The 25209-nt window shown below is 44.1% G+C and overlaps 1 protein-coding gene across 1 annotated transcript in view; it reads left to right on the top strand.

Annotated features, from left to right (window-relative positions):
- Positions 1–25209, top strand: part of ARAP2 (ArfGAP with RhoGAP domain, ankyrin repeat and PH domain 2) — a 122776-nt gene that overhangs the window by 77878 nt on the left and 19689 nt on the right. Inside the window, exons 18-26 of the mRNA XM_033159986.1 lie at positions 2247–2445; positions 3672–3735; positions 8893–9056; positions 11899–12111; positions 13253–13358; positions 16177–16324; positions 20808–20876; positions 23672–23746; positions 24638–24755. Coding sequence (XP_033015877.1) covers positions 2247–2445; positions 3672–3735; positions 8893–9056; positions 11899–12111; positions 13253–13358; positions 16177–16324; positions 20808–20876; positions 23672–23746; positions 24638–24755 — 1156 coding nt within the window. The remainder of the gene's footprint in view (positions 1–2246; positions 2446–3671; positions 3736–8892; positions 9057–11898; positions 12112–13252; positions 13359–16176; positions 16325–20807; positions 20877–23671; positions 23747–24637; positions 24756–25209) is intronic.

Here is a 25209-nt window from a genome sequence, read left to right as displayed (position 1 = left end):
CAAATTTACCATTCTTGGGCAAGGTGATTGAGCGGGTGGTTGCTGAACAACTCCAGGCACGCCTGGAAGAAGCGGACCATTTGGATCCCTTCCAATCGGGATTCAGGCCTCACCATGGGACTGAAACCGCCTTGGTCGCGCTGGTCGATGATCTCCGGCGGGCTAGGGACAAAGGTGAGAGCTGTTTCCTAGTTCTGCTGGATCTCTCAGCGGCCTTTGACACCATCGACCATAACATCCTTCTAGACCGGCTAGAGGGGTTGGGAGCTGGAGGCACTGTTATACAGTGGTTCCGCTCCTTCCTCCTGGGCCGTGTTCAGAAAGTGGTGGTGGGGGATGAGTGTTCAGACCCCTGGGCTCTCACTTGTGGGGTGCCTCAGGGTTCTGTCCTCTCCCCCATGCTTTTTAATATCTATATGAAGCCGCTGGGAGAGATCATCAGGGGGTTTGGGCTGGGTGTTCATCAGTATGCAGATGATACCCAGCTCTACCTCTCTTTCAAATCAGAACCAGTGAAGGCCGTGAAGGTCCTGTGTGAGTGCCTGGAGGCGGTTGGAGGATGGATGGCGGCTAACAGATTGAGGTTGAATCCTGACAAGACAGAAGTACTGTTTTTGGGGGACAGGAGGAGGGCAGGTGTGGAGGATTCCCTGGTCCTGAATGGGGTAACTGTGCCCCTGAAGGACCAGGTGCGCAGCCTGGGAGTCATTTTGGACTCACAGCTGTCCATGGAAGCGCAGGTTAATTCTGTATCCAGGGCAGCTGTCTACCAGCTCCACCTGGTACGCAGGCTGAGACCCTACCTGCCCGCGGACTGTCTCACCAGGGTGGTGCATGCTCTGGTTATCTCCCGCTTGGACTACTGCAATGCGCTCTATGTGGGGCTACCTTTGAAGGTGACCCGGAAACTGCAATTAATCCAAAATGCGGCAGCTAGACTGGTGACTGGGAGTGGCCGCCGGGACCACATAACACCGGTCCTGAGAGATCTGCATTGGCTCCCAGTACGTTTCCGAGCACAATTCAAAGTGTTGGTGCTGACCTTTAAAGCCCTAAACGGCCTCGGTCCTGTATACCTGAAGGAGCGTCTCCACCCCCATCATTCAGCCCGGACACTGAGATCCAGCGCCGAGGGCCTTCTGTCGGTTCCCTCACTGCGAGAAGCAAAACTACAGGGAACCAGGCAGAGGGCCTTCTCGGTAGTGGCGCCCGCCCTGTGGAACACCCTCCCATCACAGGTCAGGGAAATAAACAACTACCTGACATTCAGAAAAAACCTGAAGGCAGCCCTTTTTAGGGAAGTTTTTAATGTTTGATATTTTTGTATTTGATTTCTGTTGGAAGCCGCCCAGAGTGGCTGGGGAAATCCAGCCAGATGGGCGGGGTATAAATAATAAATATTATTATTATTATTATTATTGACTATGGCAGGCCAACACGGCTACCTACCTATAACTGGAACATTAAGGGGGATCAGGTTGGGGAGGCACTGATTTCTGATGTCTCAAAATATTGATTTCCTCCAACCCTCATTGCTTGAAAACAAACAAACCCTGCTGTTTAACAAATGCCCAAGTCCTCTGGTCAAGGTCATCTAAAGATTGAGTTGCAGTGTCATCCGTATAGTTCTGCTAATTGTTTTTCTATGCTGGTTTTTACTTTGCTTTGAAAAATTCTGTTGTGTGTCATTTTTATTTTTAAGCAACCTTGAGCCTCTGATATATGTGACGTAAAGTCAAGATATAATTATTTTAAAGTTAAGAAATAGGCCATGTACCATTTCAATATTTGGGAAGTAAAGTCAATCTGAATTTTACTTAAAACTCAGCAGGTCATACGACATTTAGTGCAGTGCTGGATTTAGGTTTGATGAGGCCCTAAGCTACTGAAGGTAATGGGGCCCTTTATATGTCCAGCTGTCCTTTGTCAACAACAAATTGTCACTGTCTTTTGTATTGAATATATGCTATATGATAATTTATGGACCTAATAGGTATCTATCTTTAATATCTAAAAGGTATCTATATATAATAGGTATCCATTTGCACATAACAAAATACGTATTTTATCAAAGTAATTGTTGAACTGAAATACAATTAAGAAGTATATTTGGGGGGGGGGGGGTGCAGCAAGAGAGTGGGGCCCTAAGCTATAGCTTGTTTAGCTTATACATAAATCTGGCACTGATTTAGTTTCTCATATTGATTTTTATGCTCGCTTATTTTCTTTATTTTCATTTGGAATAGCACTTTGTACCCATCGTTGGCAAATGTCTTTTGGAGAGGGACTACGATCTGATTGGCCAGCTGTACTACAAAGATTGCCAGAACCTTGATAACTGGAAGAAAGGCTGGTTTGCCGTAGAGAAGTCAAGCCTGTATTTTTGCCTGGAACCAGAAAACTCTCAGGAGGATTCCATGTATCTACGGAGGCTCCAGGAGTTAAGTAAGACTTTGGAAACATCATGGGTTAAGAGCTAGTTCGTAGAACTTTACTTGCTTGAAGGGCAAGACACACAGAGATGCTGTGTGTCTCTCTCTCTGTGTGTTGGCGTAATAAACTTCCATAGCTATGTATGCAGTAAGTCACTTCTCTGTAACTTCTTCCCACTCTTCCTGAGCAATGCATGGATAAAGGAAATGTGGGCAAGGCGAATGACATAGCTTCTTCCTGCACGATGTCATCCTCAGAGTATTGAGCAACATTCACATGAGAAGGAACTGATTACAATAATACCCAAATTTCCAAACTATGACAAAGTGACTCCCACACTGATACGGTAATGGGTGAACGGTATGAGATAGATAGATAGATGATAGATAGATAGATAGATAGATAGATAGATAGATAGATGATAGATAGATGATTGATTGGTTGATTGATAGATTGATAGATAGATGATTGATTGGTTGATTGATAGATTGATAGATAGGTGATAGATAGATAGTAGATATATTAATAGATTGATACACACACACACATACACACACACACACACATTTTGGTATCATGAATGAAGAGACATTATTTCATCTAGTCCAACCCCCTGCAATGCACAAATCTCAACTAAAGCACCCATTACAGATGGCCATCCAACCTCTGCTTAAAAACCTCCAATGAAGGAGAGTTCACCAAATTCCAAGGGACTTAACGGTTTCTTGTCCCACTATAGAAATATTAATTTGCTCAGCTGGTCTAAATGATTGCATTATCACCAATTGTTCCTGCTACGAAGAGGAAGTTTGCGTACATTTGGGCTCCAGTTGAATTGCCACAGGGTGTACTTTTTGAATTCCACTGCCATAGACCCCCAACCTTTATGTGCCCCCCTCCCCTTTTATACCCTTGTATATAGTTCCCAACTCAAGAGCTGAAATATTTCTGTTGACTTCACCTGACTGTCCTTAATAGGAAACATATTCATTGCTTTACTTGTCTTCATTATTACTCACAGAGAGGGCTGCCTGTTTCACTTTTACTAGATGCCGGTTTCCATTTAATGCTTACCCAGAGACTAATGATTATTAAAGCAGATTCCCAGGCTCAGCTGCTGTTGCTGTTTTGCAGTATAACTTCCAAAAGATTGATTCTGCTTTTTTAAATGCTGGGTGTCTGTTTTAAACTTCCATTAGGCAATTGTAAATGGTTTGGTTTCTTTGTCCATTTTTCAGCAATCAGCAGCATAATCCAAAACGGAGAAAAAATAGATGTCCTGCTTTTGGTTGAGAAAGGAAGGTAAGGGATGGTTAGGCAAAAATGTGTATCTCCTATATACCAAATCTTATTCCAGATTCATAATTGCTTTTCTATATCTATATCTCTATCTATCTATCTATCTATCTATCCATCATCTATTATCTATATATATATCTATCTATATCTATTTATCTATCATCTATCTATCTATCATCTGTCTATCTATCTATCTATCTATCATCTATCTATCATCTCCCAAGTGCACGCACACGTACACACACAGTATTCTAAAATCCAGTGGGGCAGACATATTATCTTCCATGCATGTCTGGAAGAAAGAATTTGGGTATGTTATATTTTCATATGTGAAAATGATGCTCTCAGCCTTCAACTCTGTTTTCACACGCATCACATAATTAATGTTAATGTGGAGGTGATGGGTTAAGACCCCACCCCCAGCCATCGGTTTGCTATAACACCCAACACCCATGCATTGTTGTAAGATTTGTGAACAGAAGCAGAAATACACATCTCATGAACTGCTTATGGGTGCACCACCAGTGTTCATGTAAGTTCCTCCTTTTCACCTTTCCTGCACAATGTCCAGATGTTGGGAGGGCAGGGCTCATGCAGCAGGGTCCACATAATGTCCCGCATGCATGAATAGGACTATAAAGCAATTCTTGCATCATCAATCATTATTATAGTAGTTAGCCCCAAACTATTAATCCCTTTACCTTCTGCTTATTATTGATATGGTATTATGAGCATGTATGAAAGTTTGATTTAAAAAAGGCTGGTTCTGGACTTTGCAAGCTGAAGTTCAAGGATGAATGAAATTTTTGCCTGACTCTAAAGTATTAATTAGCTAATCAATGCTAGGATGTCTGTGTAATCATCTAATGTGGTTTTTGCGCTTTTAATTATCACTGAGCATTTCTGCATTTTTTGCATTTGCTTTCTTTCTGACCTCCCTGTTAACTGTTTATCCTGGCCCCAACACACACTCTCTCTCTCTCTCTCTCTCTCTCTCTCTCTCTCTCCTGATACCAGTGTCTGTCTGTCTGTCTAGCTACATCTATCTATCTATCCATCTATCCAGGGGCGTAGTGAGCCTCTGGGCTGCCGGGGGCAGCAAGCCAAACGGCACCACTGGGGGCAGGGCGTCGCTCCGTGCGCATGACATCATGACGCATGTGCATGGAGCGACGCCTCCGCCCGGGCCAGCTGGCCCGCTCCTCTCCATTCCCCGCGGGCTCCGCTCAGGGAGCGCAGCAGCTTTTTTTGCCACTGCGCTCCCTGAGCAGAGCCGTCCTGGGGCATGGCGAGGGGTTGGGCCAGTGAGGGGGGTGTCACTCCCCTCGCTGGCCTGCCCCTCTCCTTTCCCTGCCGGCTCCGCTCCGGGAGCGCAGTGGCTTTTTTTGCTCCGCCCCTGCATCTATCTATCTATCTATCTATCTATCATCATCATCTCTCTCTCTCTCTCTCTCTCTCTCTCTCTCTCTCTCTCTCTCTCTCTCATACACACACACACACACACAGAGAGAGAGAGAGAGAGAGAGAACCCTGCAACTCAGACTAATACTTCATTCGTCTGATGAAGCTTATCCCATTATAATTTTGTTAGTCTTTGAGGTGCAACTCGTTTCTGATATTTTCCTTGGTTGTTGGCCAGACTGTTCTGAAATAATCAGCTGCGTAAATGTGTTGGGAATACTTAGAAAGTTGCTTATCCATACTATGTAAATACTGCATTAAAATGCAGCTTAACAAAATAAATATTCTGGATTGCAATTTTCTAGATTCTTTTTTTTTAAGAAAGAAAGAAAGAAATCATTAAGTGAAGTCAGGCCCTTGATCTAGCTAGCATGGTCTGCTCCAACTTTGTGATACCAACTCTCCAAGGTCCCAGCCTTACTCCTCAAGCTCTATTGAACCGAAGATGGCAGAGATTGAAGCCTGGACCTATTGCATGCCAACTTAGGTGCTCTCCTTCTGGGTTTTTGGCCTCTAAAGTAGGAATGGGAACCTGAGACCATCCAGAAATGGTTGGACTTCAACTCCCACCAGGCCACCAATAGTGAGAAATGACAATGTTGAAGGACACAGGGGCAGAGGTTCCCCATCCTTCTTTTGAAGATATTCTCTGCAGCCCTTACATGTGAACATATGTAGCTACTTTATAGGTGTCCTGGTATTTTCTGCTCAAGGACAGAGCATGGTAAACCTACATCAGGAGCAAGTCTGGTGTTAATGAGTCCCGCTGGGGCAAGCGAAATTCTAAAATGCTGCCCTGAGGTAGACTTTGCTGAGATTTGTCTTGTGTTCATCTGCACTTCTTTGCTATGCAAATTGTAATGTCTGTTTTTGTGAGCCTAGCAAAATGAAAACCAACTTCTCGCTGCTGCAGCCAGTCTAATTATTAGGAGGTGTGTGTGTGTGTGTGGAGGCTTTATAGCTTTTCGTTTTGGAACTATGAAGGTGTTGCTGGAATGGGTATTGAACTCAGTGGGTATAATGCATGGAACGTGTATTGGCTGAGCTGTATATTTTGGATAACTTTGGGGGGGGGGGGGAAAGGTGGACCAAATTGCTTTATTGCTACAAAATGGTTTCTTGAGAGCTGTTGTTGTTGTGTAGCTAAAGTGTCTGATAGAGACACTGGTTCAAATCCCCAAGTAGCCATGAAGTTCACTAGCTGACACCTCTCTCTCAATCTAACACAAGGTTGCTGTGAGAATATCTGGTGTGTGTGTGTGTGTGTGTGTGTGTGTGCATTGGGGAGAGAAATATTTGCCACCTTGAGTTCCTTGAAGGAAAGGTGGGATATAAATATATAGACCTTTCTTCAGCACTTTAAATCCTTCCCACACCTAAAAGGTTGCATACACATCATACATTTAAAGCAAACCTTCCCGTTCTGGGAACTGAAGCGTATCCCTGACAAAGCTACAACTCCCAGTAACCTAGCAAAGCTCATCTCCTAGGATTTGTTGGGTGCATATGTGATGTAAATGTACATTATGTAAGCAGCCTAAATCTCTTACTGCAAAAAAATGAACTACCAATGTTCTCTTCATATACATAGCAGTTTTCTGGTCAGAAATTGCAATTCTTCTGACCCTCTTTTTCCTGTGAATGTTGGGCATCTGAAAAGTGTAATTTGAGGTTTCTGTTCAGTTCTTTCTTAACCCATAAAATAAATCCTCCTGGTTTTTCCCCCTGCATTTTCCCTTTTTCTTTTCACACTGCATACACTTGACTTTGAAAGAGAGGAACAGCGCATTATGCTGGAAATTCAGAGAGAAGCTCCTCTAACACTTCAGTAACCTTCTGAAACCCTTTGCAAGGAAAGCCTTGCAAAGAAATAAGTGTTAACTGACTTCAGCGGCTGCCTTGGGAGTCTAACTGTATTTTTCCCCCCTGAAAAACTTTTCCTCTCCCTATGTCCGCTGTGTGACCAGCCAGCCTAACAGTTTCTCATGCAGTTCAAGAGTGCTATTCACTGAGCTATACAGTCAAACCTTGGTTGCCGAACGTAATCCATTCCGGAAGACCGTTCGACTTCCAAAACGTTCGACAACTGAGGCGCGGCTTCCAATCGGTTGCAAGAGCTTCTTGCACTCAAGAGGAAGCCGCATTGGATGTTCGAGTTTTGAGGAACGTTCGAAAACCGGAGCATTTTGCTTCTGGGTTTTCGGGAAACAAAAAGTTGAAAAATGAAGCCATTCAAGAACCAAGGTTTGACTGTAGAAGCTGTTTGCAGACTACAACACATGGGTGCTTTGGAAAGAGTAGTACTGGGGTTTATGTGGTAGCTTGGTCAGGTTTTCTGTACCCTTTCCATATTGATGTGCATGTAGAGAAAAGGTCTTGCATATCTAGAACCGAGCACATCTCTTGGCTGGTTATACTGAGAAATACTTTTTTCAATGAACCAGTTTGACTGGGGTGGAGAATCTGAGGAGAGACTTCACAGAGGGGATTGGAGTTATAGCAGACAGAGGCTCTCCGGAGGTTATACTGTTTCTGACACCTGACACTTCTTGTCAGAATTCAAAGCAGCTGGAGGCATTGTTCAGCTGAAGAGAGTTATACTGGTTGCTGGAATCACATTGTGAGTAAGTTGGATACAAGAGCTTTATAAATAATCACATACATCTTGAATAGCTCTCTCTCTTTTACACACCCACCTACCCTCTCACAGGAATAAATCCATTGTTGATTCTATTTCCTGACCCTAAGTGGTGAATTTCCTCAGAAAACACATTGGCAGAGGAAAAAAGAAAATAAAGTTCTATGTGTTCACTTCCTCAGTTGTTTGATGGATATTTATTATACAGTGGTGCCTCGCAAGGCGAAATTAATTCTTTCCACGAGTGCTGTCGTATAGCAGAAATTTCGTCTTGCGCCTCTATAGATATTGAGAAATTCAGCAAGATTACAGGAGGTACTATGATTCAAAAGGCTTAAATAGCCCCTATATGCAGATGATGTGGAAATAGTACATTTTTAATGAAGGGCGATCAAATGCATGAATTTTTAGAGTTTTTGTTGTCTAAACTGTATTTTGTCATTCATGCAAATTTCCATGTCAAGTAGGGATGGAGGGGGAAATCAAAATTATTTTGCCTTTTCATGGGAGACTACCTTTTTCACAATCCTCGAACTGGTATGTGAACCAAATTGTTAACCTTTGTGAACCAAACTGTTAACTTTTAAAATCATACCAGAGGGAAATCTCCATAAAAATGCATACATTTGTGAAAACAACCTTCCAAAATCCATTACAATAGGGGGAATTGCTTGCAGCAATATGCCTATTAATCAACACTGCTTATGTGTTTATTGGGAGAAATTTGCACAAAGAAGCTGACAAATTTTGAAGAGGATCAAACCATATGTGATTTCACTCCGCCCTCCCCATCACCCACCCTCAAGTTCAACCCTGAGGAGAAATATCCATGTTCTCTTTGAATATTCTCTCAAAAGTGAGAGTGTTTCAAGAGAAGCAGCATTGTGGCTGTTTTCAGCCTTAGGTTATTGCCAGCTGTTCAGCTGGTCTGCCCTCACCTATCCATATGATATCCATCTTGCTCTTTTTCACTACAATAAAAATCGCTTTCTCCACTCACCCTCTTATTGCTCCTTTCAAAATATTTTCCCAAAACTTTTTTATTTTATTTTATTTTGCAGAACATTATACCTCCACGGCCACACAAAGTTGGATTTCACAGTCTGGCACAGCGCAATTGAAAAAGCAGCAGGTACAGATGGCAACGTGTTGGAAGATCAGCAGCTCAGCAGAAATGACGTCCCGATTATAGTGAACAGCTGTATTGCATTTGTTACGCAGTATGGTAAGTGGAGCAGAGCATTTGTTCAAGTTCCTGAAAATTGGACTTGCATCCGGATAGAGTACTTAAGAAGCGTCTATATCAGATCACATTAGCTGGGCTTGAACTGCTATTTGCAAAGACCACACTTTGTCACAGGTTCACACTGTTGCACTGTGTTATTTGCATGGCTGTGTGTGTGTGTGTGTGTCTAAAATGTACAAGTCAAGGGAGAGAGCATCTCCTTACAAGGAGCTTCTTGTGGTCCTGTGTGTGTGTGTGTGTGTGTGTGTGTGTAGTTTTACATAACAAATTTGAATTCAAACATTGAACATCAACATTGTCATTTAGGATTCTCTGAATTCTTCGACACCCCTCCACCCTTCCATGGTTACCATTATCAATCTTTTTTCCAACTGCTCTCTTATTTTCTCTATTTTTTAAAATAACAACCATCCATTTTTACCATAGTTTTTGTATATTACAAGCATTACTCAAATCCTGCCAAAGATTTCAGTTGTTTACAGTGTTCTCTTAAATCCATTGTAAATTTTTCCCATTCCTTCTTAAAGTTCTTCTCTTCCTGGTTTCTGATTTTCCCTGTCAATTTCGCCATTTTGGCGGAGCCCACCATCTTCATCAGTCATTCGTCTCTGGCCAGAACTCTGTCCTCTTTCCATCTCTGGGCCAGTAATATTCGAGGTCCATTTATTTTTGTTGGAAGCAGGATCTTATTCACTGAAAGATGAAGATCTATCTGGCCAAAAAGCAGCGTGTTTTTGTTTTGGTACCTAGTTTAAGAACTGCTGCCATGCTGTGATGCCAACAGCTTATCAGGCCATGGCTTTCAAAAGGTGTTTGAAAGCCAGAAGGCTAAAACTGCTAGAACCTGCCATGTTGAGGAAGGTTGCTCTGCTGATCTCCCACAAAATAACATTGGATGTGTAAGGTTTTCAGAGGCTGCTCATGAGTAACCAGGCTGACTCAGAAATTTCTGAAACTAAATTTCTTTATTGTGCAGATATATACAGCTACAAAAAAGTCGTCCAGCTCCTCCTTCGGCAGAGTCCGGGAATGACCCCTTCCGGTTCTCTGCCCAGCATAAAAGGCGCGGGATGCGGAACCCCCGCCTCCCCCCTCTGCGCCCTTCCCCCCTGCGCAAGTGGGGAGACGGAAGAGGTGCCTCTCCTCCCAGCTCTTCTCGGTGCGAGGGCTCTCTTAGCCTGCCAGAGCCCTCACTCCTACTTCCCATTCCCATCTCCCCCTCCCCACTAGAGGGATCACCGGAGGAAGAGGAATTGCTCAGCAACTGAGGCGGGGGCTCACGATACTGATAAAGGCCTGGCAACTCCTTGCCTGCTTGCGAGGGCAGTCCCCTGACAGGATGTGTTGTAATATCCACTGCATGGGAAACGTCCACTTGACTGGCTCTCATTCACAAAGTTGGATTATTTAAAAGCCCCCCTAGCTGCGTAAGAGTTGCTTCCATGGAAATTTTTTATTTTATTTTATTTTATTTTATTTTATTAAATTTGTATACTGCCCTTCACCACAAGATCTCTGGGTGGTTCACAGAACAAAACACAAGTAAATAATTAAAGCAAAAACAGCAACAACAATAGCCTCGCCCTCCCCACACATTTAAAAGGCTGTAGAATATTCATCAGCCAAAGGCCTGGTTGAAGGGGAACGTTTTCACCTGGTGCCTAAAGGTGTATAATGATGATGCTTGGCAGGGGGTTGGACTGGATGGCCCTTGTGGTCTCTTCCAACTCTATGATTCTATGACACCAGGCAAGCCTTCCTGCGGAGATCATTCCACAAACAGAGAGCTACTACAGAGAAGGCCCATTCTTGTGTAGCCACCCTCTGCACCTCACGTGGCGGAGGCACACGAAGAAGGCCTTCAGTTGCTGAACACAGAATCTGGGACAGTTTATGTGGGGAGAAGTGGTCCTTGAATTATTATTTATTACTTAAATTTCTATACCAGGTTTAATCCAAGGATCACAGGGCAGTTTACCATATGAAAACACAAAAAATACATACCATGGTAGCAAAGAAAAAACAATACAGTTTAAATGAACATAGATTGTTTAATTAGCCCAAACCCTTGGAATGTTTTTGTATGGCACATAAAAGATATGTAAGAAACGAAGAAATGTCCGTAGGCCACCCCACTGGGGTACTGTGTCATACAAGCAGATGTACAGAGAATAATCTGAAAGTTTAAAGGATTGCAAGCAGTCCTGGAATGGCAAAACATCTGAGAAAAGTTGAGATACCATGTACAGTCGTACCTTGGTTCTTGAACAGAATGCGTTCCAGGACTCCCAGAACCATTCAAAAACCAAGGCGTGACTTGCGATTGGCTGCAGGACTGTCCTGCAGCCAATCGGAAGCCAGGCCGGACATTCGGCTTCCGAAAATCGTTAAAAAACCGTAACACTCACTTCCGGGTTTCAATTGTTCAGGAGCCGATTTGTTCGGGAGCCAGGGCGTTCAGGATCAAAGGTACAACTGTACTGTGTGGTGGGAAATTGAGAAACAGAAAGTGACAGACTTCCACCCCACCCCCCACTAGAGTAAGGAGAAGGAGAATCTCTCAGTTAGCCTAGGATTCCTGCTTCCCCCCTCCCTTACCACTGAGTATACACGCAGTAAAAGCTTCATCTGTGTTCCTGCCTCTTAACTGCATCTGTGATACAGTGTTAAAATCATGATTATACAGAGCAACCTGAAGTATTGCCATTTGTTCAAATTGTGCCCCCCCCCTAACTGCACAATATTTTTATATTGAAGTATTGGTCTATTTAAGGCATAATTGATTTTTTTTGTAATGTGATTTTGTATTCTTTTCTCTAAGGTCTGGGTAGCAAACACATCTACCTGAAAGGAGGGGATCCTTCTCGTGTGAACGAACTTCTGGAGTGCTTCAAAAAAGATGCGAGAAGTGTTAAGTTGAGGGCTGGGACAAATCAGCTGGAAGATGTCACTGATGCACTGAAATGCTTTCTGTCTGAAATAGATGATGCACTGCTTACCAAAGAACTTTATCCATTTTGGGTTTCTGCATTAGGTAATGTGCTGCATGTTTTCTATGAAGCCGTAGAGATATTGGATCTGTTTTCTGAGCCTCCCTTTCATCCTTCCAAGCCTGAATTTTTTTGAGGAGCTCTCTCTGATGTTGTGCTGAAATGTCTCATTCATTTCCAAGTCATCACAGGGTTTATAAGTGCCGTTACCCCTCTCTAAGCTCTGGACACGGGTGGCGCTGTGGGTTAAACCACTGAGCCTAGGACTTGCTGATCAGAAGGTCGGCGGTTCGAATCCCCGTGATGGGGTGAGCTCCTGTTGCTCGGTCCCAGCTCCTGCCCACCCAGCAGTTCAAAAGCACGTCAAAGTGCAAGTAGATAAATAGGTACCGCTCCGGCAGGAAGGTAAACGGCATTTCTATGTGCTGCTCTGGCTTAGTCATGCTGACCACATGACCCGGAAGCTGTACACCGGCTCCCTCGGCCAGTAAAGCGAGATGAGCGCCGCAACCCCAGAGTCGGACACGACTGGACCTAATGGTCAGTGGTCCCTTTACCTTTACCTAAGCTCTGGAGAAGGATGGGTTCTAATTAAATATGGTTATCAGGAAACAGAACTTGGGGACGAGTGGCTATAACACACATTAGAACATCAGGTTGTTGAAAGAAGCACAGTGGGGCAAACACTGAGCTGAGGAGGAAAAAGCATATTTTTCAGACTGCGGACTAGACTATCTGAGTTGTTAATGGTGTCACTCAAGAGGGATGTATTCCAACCAATACTGTGACCTCCGAGTAACCTGCTCTGAGCAATGAAAGACTCAGTTTTTTTTCCATTCTACCTATTTGTATGTCTTGTCCATTTGTATTTTAATCAGTTCTGCCCATTAAGTGCATCCATGAGCAAACAGAGGAATCTGCTTTATGGATACTTAGCCTGCGACTCATTGCAGGCGGTACAAGAATACAAAAGTTGCAAGGCGTAACCTCCTTGTTCTCACAATTGTTTTCCTTCAAACAACGAAAGAGAATTTACCAATATTGTGTCGGGGCGGATTGGCTGAATAGTAATCTTAAATGACTAGATGCTGCTAGTATGGCGGATCAATATCCTTCTCTTTCGGATTGCACTGCTGTTAATGCTGGGTAATTTAATTTCCCCCCCCCCTCTCACTTCTCTATCAGATACACTGGATGAGAAAAGGAGAGTGAAAAAGTACAGCACTTTTATTCGAACACTTCCACCAGTCAATAGGGCGACGTTGGCAGCTTTAATGGAACACCTTTACAGGTCAGTGTGTTGGTAAATCTACTGAAAGGAAGGTCTCATATCAGAAAGCTCTCTATACATCTTCTTTTAACTTTGTCAAAGGTCTGTGGGGAGAGATGAATGTTGGATATAACAGATAACTTCCAAATTTTTATTTATATACTATCTCAGGAATCCTTGGAATGAGAGCCAGTGTGCTGTAGTTGGTTAAGAGCGGTAGACTCGTAATCTGGGGAACCGGGTTCGTGTCTCCGCTCCTCCACATGCAGCACCTTGGGCTAGTCACACTTCTTTGAAGTCTCTCAGCCCCACTCACCTCACAGAGCATTTGTTGTGGGGGAGGAAGGGAAAGGAGAATGTTAGCCGCTTTGAGACTCCTTCGGGTAGTGATAAAGCGGGATATCAAATCCAAACTCCTCCTCCTCCTCCTCTTCTTCTTCTTCTTCTTCTTCTTCTTCTTCTTCTTCTTCTTCAGGGCATAATCACAGTTGCCATTTCCCCTCCTTTGCAGAATGCAAATCTTTCCAGGTGGGCTTGCATGTAACATCAAAATATGTTAATAAAATCACAAGAAGCAATCTCAAAACATCAGGATCACTAGATGACAACTAAAGATGAGGATCAGCACAAGCCAGTTGGCAGCTGATGGCCCTGTTATAAGGAGAAAAAAAACTGCTCCTTTTCCCTGATGGGGTATACAAGAGCCCATGTAGAGTCCCTATCGGTAGGAGAAAATAACAGAGGCCAACCAGAGTATATTGAGAAGCAAAGCCCTGATCTTTATTCAAAGAACTGTTGCAACAGGGTCCCCACTCATCACACGCAGGAGGGAGGAGAGAACCCTGAACGATGGTGCTCAAGCCTTATATAGACTTTTGAAATTGCCCACTCTGTAGCCCAAGACCACCCCCCAAAACATCATACATACATAACAGAAGGAGGCGGTCTACAGCAGAAATCCTGTCTGCCAGGATACCTGACAATGGTCACTGATTACTTTACCTGGGCAGCCAGGCCATTCTTTTGTGATGGTAAATACATTAGTTCCTGCATCCAGGTCACAGGCTCACCCTATTCATACACAAATACGCCTTAAGACAGGATTTGTAAGCAAAAGACAATGGGGAGGCTTTCGCATTTCCTTCCTCCTTGCAGAGAAATATTTGAGGTCAATTTGGGAGAGTCAAAACGGCTTCAGGATTGTTCTCCTGTACTATTTCAGACACATGGTTTACATACTTATGTATGTGTTTGCCTTGTACATTTATGAACGTTTAATTTATATTTGAGACCTTAGAATTCTTACAACAGCCCTTAAGCAGTGGTGTGAATATATTGCACAATGTATTATATAACATATATAATATTTTATTAAGTGTAATAAGTAATAATTAGCTGTCAGTCAGACCCTCCATTTCTGCCAGAGCGCCTTTCTCTTGTGCACAGCTGTGATGTTTGGGCTACATAAACAATGGCAGTCACCCCTGAAGGATGAGAATAGTGCTTTGCAAAAAGCCATCTAGGGTGAGGCAAGATTTTAACCTGGTGGCTTCCTGGTTTGCAGCTCTTAGGCACTATACTCTGCCACTGCTAGCCATGACAATCCAATCCATAGCAACTGATAACTTCCAGATGCTGCTGCATTTCACTTGGTGATGGATCTGTGTTTATTCACAATGCCTGAACAGCTGTATTTTGAACTAACCACCATTTCCCAAACTGTCTTCGGTGGCAGACCCACATATACTGCTTCTCGGTAGCCGAATCGCTAGCCAAATATTGGATTCACATGAGTTAGCTGTCTGGGAATTGGGAATTTCAATCTGTGTCACCATTAATATTCTACAAGTCCAGGACTATGTATGAAGTAATTTCATACAATGCACTATTGAATGGGGAAAAGTCCACTTTCTGAGATTTCCTCATTATTTTTATTTACAAAAATGTGTTCCTAGCCCTTCTGGCTGTGAAGGTGTGAAATAAGTTTTTTTTTAAAAAAGGTAAAGGTGAAGTTACCTCTGGACAGTTAGGTCTAGTCAAAGGCAACTATGGGGTTGCGGCGCTCATCTCACTTTCAGGCCGAGGGAGCTGGCGTTTGTCCACAGACAGCTTTTTGGGTCATGTGGCCAGCAGGACAAAACCACTTCTGGTGCAGAGGAACACCGTGACAGAAACAAGAGCCACCTGGAAATGCCGTTTACATTCCCACCACAGTGGTACCTATTTATCTACTTGCACTGGCTTGCTTTCAAACTGCTGGGTTGGCAGGAGCTGGGACAGAGCAATGGGAGCTCACCCCATCGCGGGGATTCGAACCACCAACCTTCTGATCGGCAAGTCCAAGAGGTTCAATTGTTTAGACCACAGTGCCACCCCTGTCCCGTTTGCTGAATAAGATAGCCAGTGGTCAGAAGGTGGACTTTACGTCCCTCCAGAGTATATCCCTGATTGCCAGATGGGGAGAAGAAGTAACTAGGTTTTGTGTTTTCTATAATATTGCTCTGCTTCTGACCTTCCCAAGGCAGCTGGCTTGTTCACTGTTTTAAACAGTCCTGTACCCTGGCCTAGCTGGAGGGAGCAACTTCACCATACTCTAACAATCTGTTTGTGTAAAGGCAGAACAATCTGTTTGTGTAAAAACAGGTGGCAAGAGAATTGTGAGTTAATGATCTAGGAAAAAAATGAGATGCATAATTTCATTTTAATGGATGCCTGCTTTTAAGTTGAGCTGCTGTGTTGGAAATGCATGCTGTGTCATGGGGTTGGGTTGGGGGATTCTTCCCTTACACAAGCCAATGCCTACTGAAGCCTTCTAAATGGATTTATTAACTTTGCGCAGGGTACAAAAGTGTTCGGAAATCAATCACATGGATCCTCACAATCTAGCCATGGCGTTTTCATCGTGCTTGTTTCAGACCAAAGGGCAAACCAGCGAAGAAGTCGATGTGATTGAAGACCTGATTATAAATTATGTGCATCTCTTTGACGTAAGTAACAGCACATTTATCAGATTTCTCCAATAATATAATTTAGCAAATGGCTGAAAACAGCAATGGGGCATCATACACCATTTTGTCTCTTGTTCAGAAATGCTTTCAGCAGGCCTGGAAAACACCGTTTCCAGTATATCTCTCTCTTTGATTTTCAATCTGAAGGATTTCGACTTTAGCATTTTCCTTTTGAAGCTAGACCTACTCAGAGCAGCTAAACCTAAACATATGGGTTGCTGTGAATATTTTCATTGCACCCAGTGTCCTCCTTTGAGGGAGGAAAAACCATCAATGGTCATCTTAGATTACCTGTATGCAGATATATCTTGTTGTCCATGATATAGTTAGCGCTCTGAGAGTAGTAGTAGCGGAGACAGCAGAAGGAGGGAAAGAGAGAGTTAAAGAACATGGACAGAAACAAACCACAGCTGCTTAAAACTGAGGGTTAGGCGTGTTTTTTTAAGTTCATTATTCTCTTTTAAGGAATATTATTGTATATCTTTAAAAAGCATGATGAAGATATTTTTTTTTAAGTACTAAAAGAAAAATCTTAAGTGCCTGTGTGGTCCGTTGAAAGGTATGCAGTGGAACCAATTCTGCGCACAGGGAGCCCTGCCAGTTCTGTGTCCAAGTTGGCTTTCTACCAGCTCCATTTGGTACACCGGCTGAGACTCTCCCTGTCTGCACACTGTCTCACCAGAGCGGTACACACCCTGGTTATCTCCCTCTTGGACTGCTGCAATGCGCTCTACATGAGGCTATCTTTGAAGGTGACCTGGAAACTGCAACTAATCCAGAATGCGGCAGCCAGACTGGTGACTGGGAGTGGCCCCCAAGACCATATAACACCGGTCCTGAAAGACCTACATTGGCTCCCAGTATGTTTCTGAGCACAATTCAAAGTGTTGGTGCTGACCTTTAAAGCCCTAAATGGCCTCAGCCCTGTATACCTGAAGGAGCATCTCCACTCCCATCATTCAGCCTGGACACTGAGGTCCTCCTCCAAGGGCCTTCTTGTGGTTCCATCACTGCAAGAAGTGAAGCTACAGAGAACCAGGCAGAGAGCTTTCTTTGTAGCGGCACCCACCCTGTGGAATGCCGTCCCATCCGATGTCAAGGAGATAAGTAACTAAACAACCTTTAGAAGACATCTGAAGGAAGCCCTGTATAGGGAAGCTTTTGAATGTGTAAGGCTTTATTATGTTTTTATGAATTATGGTGCTGGAGTAGACTCTTGAGAGTCCTGTGGACTGCAAAAAGATCAAACTTATCCATCCTTAAAGAAATCAGCCCTGAGTGCTCACTGGAAGGACAGATCCTGAAGTTGAGGCTCCAGTACTTTGGCCACCTCATGAAAAGAGAAGACTCCCTGGAAATGACCCTGATGTTGGGAAAGATGGAGAAGGGGACGACAGAGGATGAGATGGTTGGGCAGTGTTCTCGAAGCGACTAGCATGAGTTTGGCCAAACTGTGGGAGGCTGTGAAATATAGGCGTGCCTGGCGTGCTCTCGTCCATTGGGTCTTGAAGAGTCGGACACGACTGAACGACTGAACAACAACATACCGTATTGGCCCGAATACAAGCTGCACCCAAATATAAGCCGCACCTTTAAAATTGGAGTGGGGGGGAAAGAAAAATAAGAAAAAAATACCCGAATGCAAGCCACTCCATTCCTCGCTGCTCCTGGCTGCATACCGGGGGGGGGGGCACATTACATTACCAGCGGCCTTTCACTTTCCTCGCTCTCTTACTTTCTGGCCTTGGAGGAGAGGACGGGGGACTATGCACGGGGTGGGCGATGCTTCTCTGTGTTCCTGGCTGCATATAATATAAGCCACATTTTAACTTTTCACTGTCGGAATTTGGGGGGAAAGTGAGGCTTATATTCAGACCAATACGGTACGTTGGAAACCACCCAACTGGGGCAGGCCAGTCAGATGGGCATGGTATTATTATTATTATTATTATTATTATTATTATTATTATTAATTACATAGGCCAGGGCAGAAGTTGGGGTGGTAGCTTTTTAATTCCTCTCCCTCCACCCCCATCAGTTACTAATTCATTTTTAATACTATTCCTTCCACTGACACCAACAAAGGGAGTTAGAATACCTATGGTGGTTGGAGACCCAGTCCGTGGATGTGCTATGGGAACAAGGGAACATTAGTGTTGGTAGATCGACACCTGCAGAGTTTTCCAGACTCTGTGGAGTGGAAGTGCTGGAGTTGCATGTATGTTCCACCCTAATTCCCTTCCGCTGTGCTTCAGCAGGAGGTCAAAACTGCACTGTAAATCCTTTAGCATGACCATCAATTTTACTCTGTTTATTTTCCGAATCATTATCATCATCATCATCATCTGCATTTGGGTCTGATAGGGCCCTCAGATTGTTTCACTGTGAAATAGGAATAAAAATCTATTATTTAGAAAATTTGTTAATTCCCTTTCTGCCTCTGGGCAAGGTACTCAAAGTGATATATAACTTATAGACGCCATAAAACAACAATAAAAGCAGCAGCGATAAAACCGTACTAAAAAAAAAAAAAAAGGCAACAGCTAAAATACCTGCGTGTCAATTTGAAATGCCTGGAGGGGGATAAACAGATTTTCCTCTGCACTTTAATTACACCAGCGAGATGACCTATGGGCCACATTAATGTTCTAATATAAACACTGGAACGCAAGATCACAGCAAAACAGGCAGCAATAAAAATCAAATGCGTAAGCACAGGGTGCGCAATTCACCAGGATATTTGCTTGTGCAATTCCTATGAAAATGAATGAGAGCTGTGCAAAAGTACTATTAGCTGTGCTCGTGGCATAGCTGCCATTTGTTTTCATGCGCATTATTTCTGAAAATTTCCTGGTAGAGATTCTGCCCAAAATGTGTAAAAACACTCACAGCTGGGAACAAACCCTTAGCTCACCTGGGATCGGCTCTTCACTCCCTGAAAGGTATTGTCATTATTATATATTTTTTTAATGTGGTGTGGTTAAACGTATCAAATACACACAGGTGTGCATTTTAGAATTATGTATATTTAAACTGTGTGAAATGTTTCGGCAGCAAGTTCAATTGGGGGTGGAGATGCTCCTTCAGGTATACAGGGCCAAGGCCATTTAGGGCTTTAAAGGTCAGCATCAACACTTTGAATTGTGCTCAGAAATGTACTGGGAGCCATTGTAGGTCTTTCAGGACCAGTGTTATATGGTCTCGGCGGCCACTCCCAGTCACCAGCTGCCGCATTCTGGATTGGTTGCAGTTTCCGATTCACCTTCAAAGGTAGCCCCATGTAGAGCGCATTGCAGTAGTCCAAGCGGGAGATATCTAGAGCATGCAGCACTCTGGCGAGACAGTGTGCGGGCAATGCATTATACATAGTGCTGCCTCTGAAGGGAGTTCAGGAAGCTTAGCTGATGCAGAAGTTGGTGGCCACATTGCTCACTATGGCAAGTGTCAGGGAACTGTCCCCGGCTCAGTGCAGGGTGGTGGAAGGGCTCTCGGGATGCTACAGAGAGCCCCGGCCTCACCTGACCAGCAGCACCTCCTCTTCCAGCGGAGGAAGCAGCGATGTCTCTAGTGGGGAAGGGCATGTAGCTCAGGGGCTTGAGAGCAAAGGCTCTGGGGATGTTGGAGAGACCCTGCACCACCCCCCTCGCTCAGCGGGCGAGAAGGGAAACACACCGTTTCCATCACCCCAAGTGCGCAGAGGGTTGAAACGCAAGGAGGGGAGGCAGAGATTTCGTATACCGAAACTCTTATGTTGGGGTCCCAGCCGGAAGGGGCCACTCCCGGATTCTGCTAGCGACTGATACGGCCATGTTTTTCAGCACCCTGCATTGTAAATAGTTTGCACAATAAAACTGTTAAAAGACAGTTTCAAACTCATGCCTGCTTACTCGTGAGCAACCTAACGCAGACCTGACGGCAAGAAAGTTTGAGCATCTGATACCAGTCCTGGCCCAACTGCGCTGGCTGCCCATTAGTTTCTGAGCCGAATTCAAAGTGCTGGTTTTGACCTATAAAACCTTAAACACCTCAGTACCACAATACCCCAAGGGCTGCCTCTCTCCATCTGAACTGACCCAGACCCTGAAATCACCATCTGAGGCCCTTCTTTGTGTGCTTCCTCCAGGAGAGGAAGGTGGCAACATGAGAACAGGCCTTTTCTGCAGTGGCTCCCCATTTCTGAAATGCTCTCCTCAGCGAGGTTTGGCCGGCGTCTTCATTATACACTTTTAGGGCCCAGGTGAAAACGTTCTTCTTCAGCCAGGCCTTTGACACCCGATACCCTTAAATTTGTTTTTTTTTTGGGGGGTTATTATTGGTTTATTTCTGCTCTTATTTTTATTATGTGTTTGTTTAATTGTATTTTTGTGTTGTGAACTTCCCTGAGATCTACGGATGAAGGGTGGCATACAAATTGTAATGATGATGATAGAGGCACCAATGTTGCCATTTTTTTAATGAACAGGTGCATGAAGATCAAGTGAAGCAAATGGATATTGAAAATAGCTTTATTACCAAATGGAAGGATACTCAGGTGAGTAATTATGTTTGCTTCCTTGTTCAGGGGAAGAGCGGTCACTCAGCAGTAAGGCAAATATTTTGTAAGTGGAAAGGCAGGTAGGGTTGGGACTGACTTTTGACTCAAACCCTGATGGTCAGTTTCAAGAATACGGAGCTAGATGGAGCAGTGATCTGCCTCTGTATGTGGCATTATCTATTTTTAAAAAGAAAGCCAGAATCCGCTAAGTGGAGCCAATATCCAGCTGTTTTACGCAAACCATTCAGGTGATGCATCTGGCTGTTGGTTTCATGAGCCAACCTTCTGTTAACCTTCAAAAGTCAAGAATAAAAGTATATAGATGTTACAGTACATTTTATACAGCACCTATCCGTATAGAAGTGAAAGGCAGCTGGCAATACAAAAATTAACAGCGGGTTTTTTTTGGTCTGGTAGGAGCAGTAAATCTATCTTCAGAGTGATTAAAAATAGAAAGCCAAATTAAAAATAAAACTCATTTAGCCCAAACTTCTATTTCAACTCAAAGAAAAATCTCCTACTTCTCATGTCACTTACGATGACCTTGTTTTCCGTTCCAGTTGGCACTTCGTTAACGGTTCTTCATTTTTTTCCCCTGCCCACCAAACACTTTGCCAGCTGTTTTTGTTTGCTGCTGTAATTTGCAACACATTTCCCCCCCCCTTCCTCGAATGCTCAGTTGTTTACATACGCCCAGTGGAAATCAAATGTCAACTTCATTCTTTCCTCCAACCTTTCCCCCCCCCCCCCCGTAATATCATCTAAAAAGCAAATTTCACCAGGAAATAGGGTTTTTCTGAATCGTTGCCAGTATAATTAAGAAGCTTTCTTCAAAGTCGCTTTGTAATGTGTCCCCCCCCCCCGCAAATGATTCCATTAGTTTCAATTCTCAGACGGCGCCGTGACCTTAAAGTCCTAATTTCTCCATTATGTGACTCTTTCAAACATAGTGATGTTGTGGGCTTTAGCTGCAGAAAATGCAGTATTTCTACAGAAAATTCCTCTAAATAAAGTCTCATTGTTTCCAATAGATGCAGTTAGAATCCTAGAAGCACAGATATATTTCTCCATACCATGGGAAATTTACCATCCCCAGTTCATGCACTGTAACAATCCCCCACCCCCATGTCAGGCAACACCCAAAATTTGTTACGTGTGTGCAGTTTTTTGGGGGGTCAGACTTAACATTCCTGCACAATCTACCAAATGAGCACCCCTGGCAATCTGAACTGTTCCAAGTGTGTGAATAGGAAATCCTGTCTTCCTCCGTTCTTTTGCATGTGTAGTTTGATTTACTCCCTGGTGAAATTCTACCTCCTGTCAGGAACAGACTTCCTCCTTCTTCAGGTTTTTGGTGATGAGGGTCTTGTGTGACCCCACAGTTCCCTAAGGAGATGAATAACCACACAGGACAACAGCATATTGGGTTTGGGCTTGAATATGGCCACAACGTCATTAGTTACAGTAGAGAACGGTTTGGCAAAGGCATTGGGTAGATCCATTGCTGTTCCGCTCCATCCCATTTGCTGGAAGTCCATCTAAGGGTAAACCACATCTGGGGAAGGGTAGTCTATGGCCTATATCAAATCTGTGCCCCAAATTTGGCAACAGGTGTAGTCACATGAGCTCAGTTCACCATGTATAAGAAAGGAACATTGAGTATGGAGCAGTGTTAGAAACTGAGATATGAAAGCTCGGAGCTGAATAGCACCTTAAACCTAGGTTACGGGTGCAACAACGGAATGTCTAGGCAGACTTTTTATTTCAAGAATTACCGCTCACCAATCAAGCAGTCGGCGGGGTTTGTGACCCAGCGCGGGGCTTCCCCCAAGCCTGAGTGACACCCCCACCTTTGGGCTGGCCGTCGCTCCACCCCTCTACTCGGCTGACCAATCGGTGGCTGGCTGGGGGGGGGCAGAGCGAGGGCCAGGTAAGGGCAGGCTCCTGCCGACTGTCCCCTCATTCGCGGTCTTGGGTGGCGGTTTTAGGCATTGGACGGTATCCTATAGTCTATCTTCGGAATGGGGGGGTAGCATTATTATGCACCCCCATGTGGTGGCGTTTGCAGGGCCCATTAAAGGGTGGTCATGGGAGTCACTGGCCCTGAGCAGTGGCGTAAGGTCAGACTCCCAGCATCGGCGAAATGGGGGGGGGCATGCTGTATAAAATTCACATTTTGCATTGTCCCCCACAACACCTGTATACCCAGCACATCGTCAGACCCAAATGGGGATGAGAGGGATGCCGTCTAGTGCCTAAGACAAGATTTCCTACATCTGAAATCAATAAAGTTGTGGCCTAATTTATCCCATACACCATTGTGTGGTGTCTCCTTATTCTCAGCGGGGGGGGGGGGGATAGTGCATGGGCTCTCAATACAAAGCTGAAAATGAATGAACTGTAGCTAAAATATTATGTTCATTTTTCACATGGTCTAGTCCTTCCCATGCCCCATCCCAACCCCCTAATATTCTTAAGAGGGTCTCTTCTCCAGTCTTCAGAGAGTAGCTGCAAGTGGGGAGACAGAAAAGGGTCCTCCTTTCCTTCCACTCTGCCGTTTTACCGGTAATCTGAAATCTTTGGCGCAGTACTGCACCCAGAGCTCAAAAACTGCTTGCGTGAATGAAACTCCCCATCGCAAAACACACCTACAACAGTGGGAGTTTGGTTGTTTGGGAATACCCTGTGCCCCCCTCAGATTTGCATGCAAGAGGAAAGCATGACATTGTAGCTGCGCAAATCTGGATTATCTCCTTAACATTTCCATTTTTGTAAACTACCTATTATTCTAGGTTTCCCAGGCAGGAGACATGCTAATTGAGGTTTATGTGGAAAGAAAGGAGCCGGACTGCAGCATTATAATACGGGTTTGGATCGTTTATTTTTCTATACTCTTTCAACCGGGGGTGGCACCCTTTTTCTGCCAAGGACTGCTTTACTCATGGGTAATCTGTTGGGGTGTGTGTGGCACAGGTGAGACCCAATGAGGAGCAGAGACAAAACTGTTCAGCATTAACTAATCTTGATTAAAGACTGACGTGCTTCAGTTTTCGCCATGGCTAACGTCCGATTAAAATGACCAAGCCTAACCATATCTACTCAGAAGCAAGATTCGAGGGTTTGTTGGGGTTGCTCTCAAACCCCAACACAGAGGATTTAAAGAAAAAATACAGTTCCTCTTTTGGAAAGCAAAATAAATGTATTTCTTTCTGACTTTAGTGTAGATGTGCGCACATAGCAAAAGCATACCAGTTTGTTCTCATATGGTGAACCAAATGTCATTTCCCCAAGCCATACAACCAGGAATTTTTTTAAAAAACAAAAATTCAACCATTTTATTTATATCAATTGAAATATTGTTGCTTTCCATTATTCTGTAAGCATATAGAATAAAGGAGGGAAATTGGTTTTAAATGCCTGGATAAATAAGCAGTAAATGAGCAGAAATCCTATGATAGAATTTTTCTTCTAGACTTTGAGAAACGTTTAATTAAGTAAGAATGCTATTGTAAGAATGCTATCAGGACCCCCCTCTCTGTTTTTCTAAAACAATGAGTCCTTTCCAATATTTTGTTACCCAGTTAATGATGAATTGACTAAAAAATTGATAAATGTATCAACCTTGTTTTGCAGTTGCCCTTGCCGTAGAAGTTGGGCAGGTCTTTGTCCTGTGACTGAGAGCATAAACCTCCAGCACAATTTACGGTCTTAGAACCTATTTTTAATGATTTCAGGACTATTTGTGGTCTTCCATGCAGGTATCGCCAATAATGGAAGCAGAAGAACTGACAAATGACATATTGGGAATAAAAAACATCACACCCCATAAAGATGATATGTGGGCTACATTTGAAGTGATTGAAAGTGGAGAGCTAGGTTTGTGACTTCCCTATTTTGGTGTTGTCTTTGTATATCTGTATTTATTCGTTCTGTGATGTTTTCATTGTATAAAAGGCTGTTGTCAGGAAACCCCCCTCCCCACGACAGGTAGCATCCCGGGAGAGCTTGCAGTACAGGGAACCACCCCCTTTGTTCACCAGTTCGTCATCCCCCTCCTCTGAAGGAAGCGACCATTCCTCCAGTGGGGAGGGGGAGTTAGAGGCAGGAAGTCTCCGCAGGGGCTGTGAAGAGATTGCAGAGCCTGAGCACCAAGGGGGAAGCGGGGAACAGGGACAGTTTCCCACGCCCCGAATTCGCAGACAGAAAAGACGTGGAAGGGGGAGGCGGGGGTTCAGGATCCCGTGCCTCTTTTGCTGGACAAAGAACCAGAAGGGTTCATTCCCAGACTCGGCAGAGGGATGAGATGGACGTTTGAACTTTTGCTCCACTG

Source organism: Lacerta agilis, chromosome 9 (assembly GCF_009819535.1).
Source record: "Lacerta agilis isolate rLacAgi1 chromosome 9, rLacAgi1.pri, whole genome shotgun sequence".
Lineage (NCBI taxonomy): Eukaryota > Metazoa > Chordata > Lepidosauria > Squamata > Lacertidae > Lacerta > Lacerta agilis.
Note: the sequence above shows the minus strand (reverse complement) of the source record. Positions and strands in the feature narration are given on the sequence as shown.